General features: G+C 35.3%; 1 protein-coding gene across 3 annotated transcripts; it reads left to right on the top strand.

The window, feature by feature from the left end:
• The first annotated feature begins 3,156 nt into the window (after positions 1–3,156).
• Positions 3,157–11,936, top strand: SLITRK6 (SLIT and NTRK like family member 6). Of its 3 annotated transcripts, XM_007501402.3 has the most exons (3): positions 3,157–3,615; positions 3,706–3,759; positions 6,243–11,936. In XM_007501402.3, exon 3 carries the CDS (start codon positions 6,267–6,269, stop codon positions 8,790–8,792), a length of 2,526 nt encoding a protein of 841 aa, XP_007501464.1. In that variant the 5' UTR covers positions 3,157–3,615; positions 3,706–3,759; positions 6,243–6,266; the 3' UTR covers positions 8,793–11,936. The 3 variants fall into 3 exon arrangements, with proteins under 3 accessions (XP_007501464.1, XP_001366967.1, XP_007501463.1); XM_001366930.4 differs by lacking the exon at positions 3,706–3,759; XM_007501401.3 differs by lacking the exon at positions 3,706–3,759 and having other exon boundaries at positions 3,157–3,636.
• Positions 11,937–12,269: the final 333 nt, after the last annotated feature.

The raw sequence follows: 12,269 nt of genomic DNA, 5'->3' as shown, positions 1-12,269 counted from the left end.
AATGTGTTTGTCTTGGGTAGCTAAGGTGTAACAAAGGATATAGCATTGGGCTTGGAATCAAGAAGACTTACTTTCCTGACACATGGCCTCAGGCATATGATCCTGAAAAAGTCATTTAACTCTGGCTGTCTCAGTTCTCCATCTGCAGAAATGATCTGTGGAAGGAATTAGCAACAACTAAAGATCATCCTACTTATTGATTCATTCATCTAAGGGTTAAAAAAATATTACACTAAAATTTCAGAGTTCCTCAAAGTTATTATGAACTTTTTTTTTTGTCTGATCAAGACATTTTGATGAACAGTTGGATATTACTGAAAAAAGCTGAAAACAATATGTTGGCCTGGGAATGAGGGAAAGTTGGGTTGAATTCTAGATCTATTAATGTAGGGATTCAAGATATGCCCTTTATTATCACTCTCAACTCTAAGCTTGGGATACTATGATTTTCAGGGTTTTAGTTTATATCTAGAGTGACTTCAATGACTTGTGCCAGAATTTGTTTCATTTGCCCACTAATTCTCTCTCTCTTTTTAAACCCTTATCTTCTGTCTATTGGTTTGGTTTCAAAGTCGAAGAACAGTAAGGACTAGGCAATGGCTAAGAGACTCACCTAGCTAAGTGCTATCCAAGGTCATATTTGAACCCAGAACCTCTCAAAAGCAGGACTTGTCATCACTAGGCTTTTCTCCTAATCCACTGAGTCACCTAGATGGCCCCTTAATACTTCCCTTTCTAAGCCTTTGCACTGAAAAGGTGAGAGGAAGGAGATTGGCCTGATTTTCATATTTTTCCTCTTCTTTTCCCAAATAATGTAGTTAGAGCAAAATTTTAAGGTTTATTATTTGTTGTTAACCAAGGAAACTGCCCAACTATGGAAAGAACAATTTTAGAAAATCACTGTTACATCTATTGCAAAGATAACAAGAAGTGAAATTGCTAATACTTATATTGAGGGTAAGAAGTAACATGTCATATCTTCTCTGGGGGCCTTTAATTTCTTTGTCATATTAGTAGAATTTATTTCCTCTTTCTGCATTTTTCTTCCATTTTTTCAGGTCATATTGTTCTTCCCTGTTTTGTTTGAATGTTTACTTTTTTTTCACTCCTCCATGGAAAACAAAATATGATGAACCAACAAAAATTAATTAGCAATGGGAAATGGGGATGATTATTCTTCTTTTTCTCTCCATACTACCAAAGCCTGCCTTGCTAGAAATAGTGAAAGAGCCAGTTCAATTGTTAGTTTAGCCAGTATGTTGACCATGTATAGTATAACATATTATGTCTATAATAATTCCTTCTATCAACCAAAATCACAGTTAGTCATTTGTGAGTGCCATAGCATAAAAATAAGGAAACAATTATAGAATAATACTAAATGACTGACAGAATAAAAAAATGCAGTTAGCCTTCAGAATTCCATAAAATGGAATCAGAAATTATTAGTTGTGCAAAGTTAGAAATGAAAAGGCCTGAAAATTCTGTTAATTTGCCACCCATTTCACAAAGTGAGAATTCTTTATGTTGTTTAAAAAAAAAGTGGTCATTTTAAGTCATACTCTTCTTAAAGAACTCTAATTTGAGATAGTCAAACAATATAGTGTTTGAATTATATTTTGATACCTAGTTTATTTCAATATAAATCCCAGAATGTAATTTGCTCACTTTAGATATGCTAAAGTTCTTGTTCTTTGTGGCAAGGTAAAAAAGCATTACCTTTTCTTTTCTTTTTTTTTAATCAGGCCCTTTGGGAAATAAGGTATGCTGACAGTTGTGGGTTTTATTAGTGAAGCTTCACTAACTTTACCAGAATTGAAGAAACTGATAAGCTGATTTTTCAAAAGGATAATTCATTCTAGAGAATGTATTAGTGAGAGATTTTAAAAAAAAGGAGCAAAAAACTGGACTGAATTTAAAGAAACTCATATTCCTACAGGATCTACTTAACTTATTTTTTCCTATAATTATTATTTTTACAATATTGCTTTGAGTTAGCTAAAATAGTAAAAAAGTTAACAGTGTACTTACAATAATTTATAATACTTAAAAATATGAATTTTAAATATTGAGAACATGTTTACATAAAATAAGATTGAAAGCATTATTAGGAATAAAGTAATAACATCACTTTTTCAAACACCTATCTTTTTTAGTTACCTGAAATGGATTCCAATTTCCATTATTATTATACTTTAGGTATATGGAAAGGAATAATGAAGCATAGAACATATATTCTATAACACAGGTCTTAAAACTTAAAAAAAAAACGGTGAGCTGAAAAAATACGGAGCTTTTAGGAAAGCAGTAACATTTTCTTTCTCCTGTAGTGGCAGCCCAACCTTTGTTCATTAAAAAGCTAGAAGAATTTTATTTATATCCATAATTAAACTGAGGGGGTTGGACTACCTGGCCTTTAAGGTCATCTCTAGACCTGTGCCCCAATGATCTCATAAATAGAATTGCTCAGTGATCTGTAATTCCATGAAAAGGAATGTTTTTAGAAATCTGTCACCTATTTCAAAAACCTGAAATACTGCTAGATCCCTCACTCCATCGATATTATGCTACTTTTGGAAAGCAACCCAATTAAAAGATAACTGTTTTTCCTTTGGATGAATGAGATTAGCCTTTTGCTAGTCACCTTAGATAACATGCCAACAAATTGAGACTTTTCTTGAAAAGTCAAATTGCTGACAACTGTATTACCTTCATTTTCCCATTCAACTTATGGGAACCTAGTTTAAGGCTCAGAATAATGGTCTGCCAATTTCCAAGTGTTTATTAAATTTCAAGCTCACCAGGAGGTTTGAGATATGAAAACTTCAATTTCACTTCAAAAATCAAAACAAAGAAAATAAAATGTTTTTTTTTTCCTAGAACACACACACATACCAGGTTAGAACATAGAAATATGTGACAGATTTGAGAATTTAAAATATAGAAATATTCTTGGCCCCTGCTTCCATTAGAAAAATCATTCATTAAAATGTTTCACTAAATAGTATACAATGCTTCCCATACAAATTCCCTTACCCTATGGTTAGTATGCAAGTAGTGCAAAAGAGGGTGGGAGGGGAGAGAGGGAGGTGAGACCATTTTCAGAAAGAGGAGGAGTTGAGCAGTCCCAAGGTGGAGCTGTCTCTTGTATTAAATGACACTGGCAGATTAAAGCTCTCTGATGGGGAAGGGCTTAAAGGCTGAGTCAAAAGCCAAGAAGTCTCTTTATTTATGCCTACCTCCCAGCCCTTGGCAATCTGACTAATAACAAACTGAGCTAACAAGAAAGACTAGAAAGAGAGGAAAGAGAACCTAGCTGCAGCTCGGATCTGAAGCCCAAGAAAGCCAGAGTGATCAATTCAAGCTCTGTTTAACATCTTGTTTATTTACTGCTTTCGGAAGCTTGCAAATGGTTAACTATATGCAGAAAAAGTCAGCATAGCTGGGAAGTATGCTGTGAATTTTAATTGAGGAAAAAGGGCAACTGCTTCAGGATGGTGGGGCATGGACTGTGCCTGACAGCTTTTCAGTAAAATGTTCTGCGTTTTGTCTCTTGACCTGGAGTTTTCACTTTGCGATGCTGCAGCTATGTCTGGACTTGCAGGAAAGTGAAATGTAAGAAGACATCCCAAGGTGGTGGGTTGTGTTTGTCTATTTGGTGTGTTTTGCATTTTTTAACAAAAGAACCTGAATTATTCCAAACAGCTTTTCCAACTGTGCATTTTGTTACTGACAGTGTCAGAAGTGTCTGCTGTACAGGTAAGTGAACGTTTTAAGTGGCTTCCAACTAGTTTGGCACAAACTCTTGCAGTTTCCTTCATTAACTGATTTGCTGCCTTTGTGCTATTTGTGGGTAACTTTGCTTTAAATGATGTTGAATTTCCCAGTCTCAGGCACTGGCATTCCTAATATAGTACCAGATGCCTGCCTTCTGAGAGGAGACATTTAGTAAAAACAGCTGGCTGTGCAGAAGAGTTGGGATAGGGGCAGATTATAGGCTACAGTTGGATATTGTGAGCTAAATGCATGCTTCTTCCTGGTAAATATTTCTAAATATCCTTGATTTCAGTATGAGTAACAATTACCAAGCTTGTTTACCGTTTATTCTACTGCTTGGAAACATTCATTTTTTTTTACAATGGTATAAACAGGAAGGTATTTAAAATGAGGTTCAGCCTTATGATTTTTTGTCAACTATAACCAATTTACTATATAATTCCTCACATTTGACTAGTTCTGAAAGCATGAAAAAGAAACCTTTGGGCTCCCAAGGTCTCTCCCTCTCTCTTTTTACTAAGACTTTGCTGGATGTAATTTCTATAAGATGTAAAGGAAAATGTGGAATGAACATCTGGAATTTATCTTCTGTTTTCCGAAAGTACTTCGCCTCACGGAATGGTTCATTATATTTCCTCCTATTGCATGTAAAAGGGGCTGGGGGGGAGAGAGGCTTCATTGTTTGTTGTTTTGAGTGAATCCCAACTTGTAGACTGAACTACATGTTGCTTGGTACAAAGACTGAAAGTATAGTGAATATTTGTCTTATGTTCCTATAGGACTCAAAAACATTTCAGCATCCAAAGCAATTCCTCCCAATATGTTGGGTTTTCTATAGAGAAGGAAAGAGGTTTTTTGATTTATTTTAAATTTTATTTCTGTACTATTGTTAAAAGAATAGCTAGCACTTTAAAAATAAATAATTTGTACTCTCATTAAGTTTCTGCCTTGATTGTTTTTTTTTTTTTTAATTTTAGACTGTGTGTCTAAGGAGGATGTTATTTTGTGTGATTTTTATTTTAAAGTTCTGTTTCTTCTATGAATGTGTCATTGTTCAACCAGAAAAGGGCAAGTAATACAACACAGTGAATTAGCCAGTATGATAGCATTGTGTGTGTGTGTGTGTGTGTGTGTATTATATTCCCTAACCTAGCCTACAGATAGCATTAAAACCAACATTTCAGAAAAGTGAATAACATGAGGTCAGACCATTGCCAACTGATTCTATAGACTAGAGTGATTCAAGACTTCTGTGATGTGTTAAAACACTTGAATCTCCTTTAATGAAATATCCTATGGAGTGTTATTCTGGGTTCATTTTCATTGTCAATTTCCCAAATCACTCCCATATTCTCAAATGCTTCAAATAGAGTACAGTTAGTTTCACCTCTGTAAAAAAAGAAAGTCTTGTTAAGCTCTTAATAAGCCAGAACATCAGCTTGTTAATTATGTGATGACATTCAGCACCCTCTAGTCTGTTTCAAAACTATGCTTGGGGAGGTCAACTGGCATTTGCTAGTAGGTTATTTGAGAAGCAGTTTCTGTTTTCTGTGTCTTAAGTATAGTAACCTACAGAGTGGAAAGGACTGATGTTCAGTGTTTCTTCTTAAAGGCTTTGTGACAATAGATTGTAAATAGACCCATGATTTTATTATTAAAGCATCCAAAAACGACTCTCAGTTTGAAATGTGATCATCTTCATTTAAAGTAGCCTCATGGAAATCTTGCATGAAAGCTCTCGAGCACATGTTTCTGGTCATGTTCTGCTCTCTCAAAGTACCTTACACAATGAAAGCCTAATCGTAAAGGGGCTCAGCAGTAATCTATGATTTTAACCACGGACAGTGGTGGCATTTCCCTAAATTATGACTTTCCTGATCTCTTGTGTTATGGACTTGGAAATAATTGTCTCTGCAGACTCCAGCAGAGGTTTAGGGTACTCTTGACACCATTTTCAGACAATTGAAACAGCAAATGTTATTGCCTGGATCAAAAGTTCTTTCAAATTGCACTTTGCCTTTCTGCGCATTTATCTTTCAGGACTGGCTAAAACCTCAGTATTTTTTTCATATTTTTAGTCTATAAATCATCTTGCTTGGAACAGAAAGAAGTCAGTATGGTTCCAAACATATTTAACTCAAACATTTCAAGTCCCTGAAAGTTTTTATTCAGTTGTATGTTTTAGTATATATCAGACATGCATTTTACTGATGAGGATTTTATATAAAAGATAGTTCATTTCAATGTATTTTTATTTCAGTTTTATAATCTGAGGATGGTAGAATTAATAGGTCAGGTCTTTACTCGTTTCTTAACAAGAAATTTGTTTTAGTATATCTTTAAGATTTTCAAAGAAAGAATATTTTAATGTTTAAATCAGCAAATGACAGTTTGGAAATGTATGAGAGAAAAGGCCATTCACTACCCACACTGAAGTTCCATGTTATTCAATTTTTATTTTGCAGAATCAGAACCCATTGGACAACAACATGAAGCTTTGGATTCATCTACTATATTCAGCTTTGATTGCCTCAGCTTCTATACAGTCTCCACCTGCATTGTCACCAGTTAGAGGATCTTGTGATTCTCTGTGCTCATGTGAGGAAAAGGATGGTTTACTGCTTATAAATTGTGAGAAAAGAGGCATCAAGACTTTATCACAAATAAATGTGCCACCATCAAGACCTTTCCATCTATTTTTAGTAAACAATGGATTGACTACACTACACACAAATGACTTTTCCAGTCTTAACAATGCCATCTTAATACATCTTGGATTTAATAATATTGTGGATATTGAGCCTGGTGCATTTAATGGTCTTGGCCTTCTGAAGCAGCTTCATATTAATCATAACTCTTTAGAAATTCTAAAAGAAGATACTTTTCATGGTTTAGAGAACCTGGAATTTCTTCAAGCAGATAACAATTTTATCACAGTGATTGAACCAAGTGCCTTTAGCAAGCTTCATAGACTAAAAGTCTTAATTTTAAATGATAATGCCATTGAGTTTCTTCCTCCAAATATATTTCGCTTTGTCCCATTGACCCATCTGGACCTCCGTGGGAATCAGTTACAAACATTGCCATATGTTGGCTTTTTGGAACACATTGGTAGGATACTGGACCTCCAGTTGGAAGACAATAAATGGGTCTGCAATTGTGACTTGTTGCAGTTAAAGACATGGTTGGAAAATATGCCTCCCCAGTCTATCATTGGTGATGTTGTTTGCAGCAGCCCCCCATTTGTCAAAGGAAGTGTTCTAAGTAGACTCAAAAAGGAATCTATCTGTCCCACACCTCCAGTACATGAAGAATATGAGGATCCTTCCGGCTCATTACACCTAGTAGTGACCTCTTCTATAAATGACGGTCATATATCAACCAAGATGACATCTATTTTAAAAAGTCCCACCAAGGTACCAGGTTTTGTACCTTATGCTACAAAGCCATCTACTCCAATTCCAGGGCCTTATTGTCCTATTCCTTGTAATTGCAAAGTCCTTACCCCATCAGGACTTTTAATTCATTGCCAGGAACGAAATATTGAAAGTTTATCGGACTTAAGGCCTCCTCCCCAAAATCCTAAAAAACTTATTTTAGCAGGCAATATTATTCAAACTGTAATGAAATCTGACCTGGTGGAATATTCTACTTTGGAAATGCTTCACTTGGGAAACAACCGTATTGAAGTTCTTGAAGAAGGATCCTTCATGAATCTCACCAGATTGCAGAAGCTCTATCTAAATGGTAACCATCTGATCAAGTTAAAGCGGGGTTTATTCCTAGGGCTCCAGAATCTTGAATATCTATATCTTGAGTATAATGCAATCAAGGAAATACTACCTGGGACTTTTAATACAATGCCCAAACTTAAAGTCCTCTATTTGAATAACAATCTTCTCCAAACTTTACCACCTCACATTTTTTTAGGAGTTCCTTTAACCAGGATAAACCTCAAAACAAACCAGTTTGCACATTTGCCCGTGAGTAATGTCTTAGATGAACTGGATTTCTTGATCCAGATTGAGCTTGAGGATAATCCCTGGGACTGTTCTTGTGATTTAGTTGGGTTACAGCAGTGGATTCAAAAACTAAGCAAAGATGTTGTGACTGATGATGTTCTCTGCACGTCCCCAGAGCATCTAGATAAAAAAGATTTAAAGTCATTGAATAGTGAACTTTTGTGTCCAGGCCTAATTAATAGCCCATCCCAACAAACCCATCCTAGTTTTATAATTGTTACTACTCCTTCCACCACGACCAATACTGCAGATACCCTTTTAAGATCACTTACAGACGCTGTTCCCCTTTCTGTTTTAATCCTGGGTCTCCTCATTGTGTTTATTACCATTGTCTTCTGTGCTGCTGGAATAGTCGTTCTTGTTCTTCATCGCAGGAGAAGGTGCAAAAAGAAACAAGTAGATGAGCAAATGAGAGATAGCAGTCCTGTGCACCTCCAGTATAGCATGTATGGTCATAAGATGACACATCACACAACTGAAAGGCCCGGTGCATCAATGTATGAGCAGCATATGGTGAGCCCAATGGTTCATGTCTACCGAAGCCCATCTTTCAGCCCCAAACATCTAGAAGAAGAGGAGGAGAAAAATGACAAGGATGGAAATGACTCAAAGCATCTCCAGAGAAGTCTCCTGGAAAGGGAAAATAATTCACCGCTCACAGGTTCAAATGTGAAATACAAAGCCACAGATCAATCAGCAGAATTTTTATCCTTCCAGGATGCCAGTTCCTTATATAGAAACATCCTAGAGAAAGAACGAGAACTTCAGCAACTGGGGATCACAGAGTACCTGAGGAAAAATATTGCCCAGCTCCAGCCTGAGATAGAGGTGCATTATCCAGGAACACATGAGGAGCTAAAATTAATGGAGACATTAATGTACTCCAGACCAAGGAAGGTGTTAGTGGAACAGACGAAAAATGAGTATTTTGAGCTCAAAGCTAACTTACATGCTGAACCTGACTACTTAGAAGTCCTGGAACAGCAAACATAAGACTACACTTTGGGGGTTTGGGCAGGAATGCTGTGATTCTGTCTAAAGTCAGAACATTGTAAATAAAAGTGCCTTAAAATAGTGTATTATAAATCAGAACTTAAGCACAGCAGTAGTCCTGGGATGGAAGGGTGTGTGGAGAAAAAGAATGAAACTCAGGGATCACTGGGAGAAGCCATTGCATTGTTTTTCAGGCGATTTATGTTACCCCAAATAAAATCAAACCTTGTATGTAATTAATTATGCAAGGAGGATTATCATTCTTCTAGATTTTTTAAAAGGTTTTATGGGCAATCTTCTTACATACACTATTTGGGAACTAATCATTTTCTGTTGAAATCCTCTCCTCAATTATTTAGTATGAATTGGAGTATATCCCTAAGATATACCTATACTGGCAATTTAAAAGTTAAGAAGTATATTGATTAGATGTTTAGTCCATCCACTAGAGGGGTAAATATTGTTTACAATTGCACTTATTTTCTCATGTTGAGTACAGAACTGGAATCTGATTAGTCTAAATAGTGACAGCATCAAAGGAGAGAGGTAGCCATGTATAAATCCAGAGGCATGAAAAATCCAACATTTTTGGGAGCCATTTATCCAACACCACTGTGAAGGGTCTCAATCATAAACAAAACAGAAACACTGAAAGGTTTTTGGGGAAAGAACTAAATCTCTTATTTTTCTTCACATAGTGGTTATATCCAAGTTTGGACAATCTCATTTTCAATGCTGCTGTAATCTGTTATATGATCACTTGTGTTCAATTTCAATCCTCAGTCTGAGAATCCACTGTAAATATATTTAGTGCAAGTAAGTTTGGTTTCTTTCATAGCAGTGGCTTCTGCGGTGGATTTGATTGTTCATGAGAAAATGAATTTCACTGTGGCCATCAATTTAAAGGTGTAAAACAAAAACAGGGTTGTGGGTGGAGATTATTGTTTTCATTTTATTTGTAAATATTCAAGTCAACGGTTTGCCACAAATGAGTAGCAAAAGACATGGATAATGGTAAGTTGTACAAAGGAATTAGAGTGTGGAGCACTGCAGCTTTATTTTACAAGAAAATATAGCTAGATTTCTATAAACTATTTATTCTGTACAGTTTTGTATATATTTTTTGGTTCACAAAAAATAATTATTCTTGGGTGCCTTTCAAGGGAATTACTCAGTATAAATAAAACTAAACTGAAAAAAAAGTCTTCTTAAAATTTGCTTTTTTAAAATTCACTCTGATCTGCAACTCAATAAAGTCAGGAGTCCAAAATGATGCTTCTGTCTGTTGTCATGTACACAGAAGCATCTTGTTCACAGTGTGCAAAAAGGCCATTCAATTTCTGTGCATGATTGACACTGTGCCAAACTGAAAATCTGACCAGAATTTTCCCCCTTCAGCAAATCCTTTTCACATTTAATACACATGTTGATCATTCCTATTTTCTCTCTTCTGGTTGTCTAATCTGTCATGCAATAGCATTTCCTAGAGTAAAACAAGTATCAGTGTTAGCTGCTCAGAGATATGCAGGGCTCTTGTCTCAGAAGCAGCCAACTTCTGTTTTCAAATCAGCACACAGGTCACTGCATGGTAGGAGAAAAGGGCAGTTTTGTTGACATGCATCAGTTATTGAATTTCTTTCCAATGTTTAACTTATTACTGTATATGCTAGAAAATATTTTGCTCTCAAGACTCAGTGTACCACTTTAGGCACAAATGAAGCTTTCTCAAACTGGCTGAAAAGTGATCAGAATGATAAGTCCACAAAGGGCTGAATAAGCTGCAAAGGGTGATGGCTAAATAGGCATTTATCATAAAATCCCTTCCCTGCATTGCTTTAACGAATCATACCATTTTGATTGAGAACATAATTTAGTCACCTTTTGGAAATTTTTGCTTTAAAATATCAGTAATCGCCTTATATACAGCTATTAAGAAATAGGACAGTATCCTTTTTTTTAATTAATCATTTGTTTGTTTTAAGATCCATTATTTTCCAGAGGTTAGGCAAAAACAAATATAATGGGAAACCCTTTATTTATTTTTGTAACACAAATGTTTTCAAGGTAGAAATGTGTGTGGCATAAATAATGATGACTATATTTAACAACAAAGACAACTAAGCCCAGCAGGCAATAGTCAACACCCCACAGAAAGGTTATCCCCCCTCAACCCTGTGCTCTCCCACACACAAACTCCCCAGCTCACTTTTCTAAACGCTGTATATTTCAAACAGCAGGACAATGTATATGCAGAATTCAGGCCTTTGCATGTTTATTCATAAGTTGAGAGTCTGCCAATACTTGCTGATTCAAAACAGGTACATAAAGGTACTTAGGAAGATTAATAAAATTTCCATGCCTGGAGGACCCTTGGAATATATCCATGGTGGCAGATAGAGGCATGTCCTCAAGATCATTTTTTTGATGTTCTTGAGAGCTGTTGGGTTGGGAGGAAGAGGGCTTTTGCCATTTTTAATCTCACTTCTCTGTTTATTTGCAACTATTTTCACCATTCACGGACAGTCAGAATTAAATGACTTTTTCAAACGTTTATTTTTCTTAGGTATATGCTGAATATGCTGAACCAAAATCTACTGAATTAGCTTCATATCCCTCATGTTTAATACAATAAAAAATGCTTGATAATTTTTAGTAAAACTTAAATGTAGAACTTAAATATTTCACCCCAAATGTTGTAGTTTTCTTTAAAGTACTTTTTCTATGCTTATAATATTAGTGAGGAACAAAATAGTACTGGGGTATGTTGGGATTTATACTTATGGGAACTTGATTAATTAATTACTCTAGAAGAAAACTCAAACATTTAATTTCCTCTTCTCTCTCTTTCCTTACCTATTTCTTCCTTTTCCTCTTAATACAAAATATTTTACCATATTCTTCTGAATCACATAATATAGCAGTTATTTCTACACATGACTGATGGACTGGAATAGTAGTCATCAATCCTGCCCTTGGGCAATATGAATTGGACTTTTGGCTGGCCCTAATGTATTTAGAGTTTGAAATGGAATTTATACTTTATATCTTGTGTACACTGGACTGAAGTCTGCTTCATGCCAATACTACTGTGTATGTGTGTTAGTGTATATATGTCTATGTAGTACGATAAATTAATCAAATTAAGTTGAATTAATTAATTATTGAATAGAACTAGTGAATGTAGCCATAGTATCATATACATAATTATAAGATAAATAAATAAGCTATATTTATAAGTATATTCAGTGTAAAGCAACAGTAGTTATGGTGATTCAAAGTGAGATTCAACTCTCTTTCATTGATTCTCCTCCTGCCCAGCCATCATTTTTTCTTTTGTATTTTTTTTAAGGTTTAAAGTACTAGATGATAAATGATTATCCCATGTCAGCCTTTTTTACCTCCTAGGACTGTGAGTACAGTTCTGGGAAGAAGTAAATCCTTACTTTTACTTCTTTAGTGATAGGGGGAAAAAAGAAC

This window comes from Monodelphis domestica, chromosome 8 (assembly GCF_027887165.1).
Source record: "Monodelphis domestica isolate mMonDom1 chromosome 8, mMonDom1.pri, whole genome shotgun sequence".
NCBI classification, from domain to species: Eukaryota; Metazoa; Chordata; class Mammalia; order Didelphimorphia; family Didelphidae; genus Monodelphis; species Monodelphis domestica.
The sequence above is the reverse complement of the archived record's forward strand: the minus strand, read 5'-3'. Positions and strand labels throughout refer to the sequence as shown.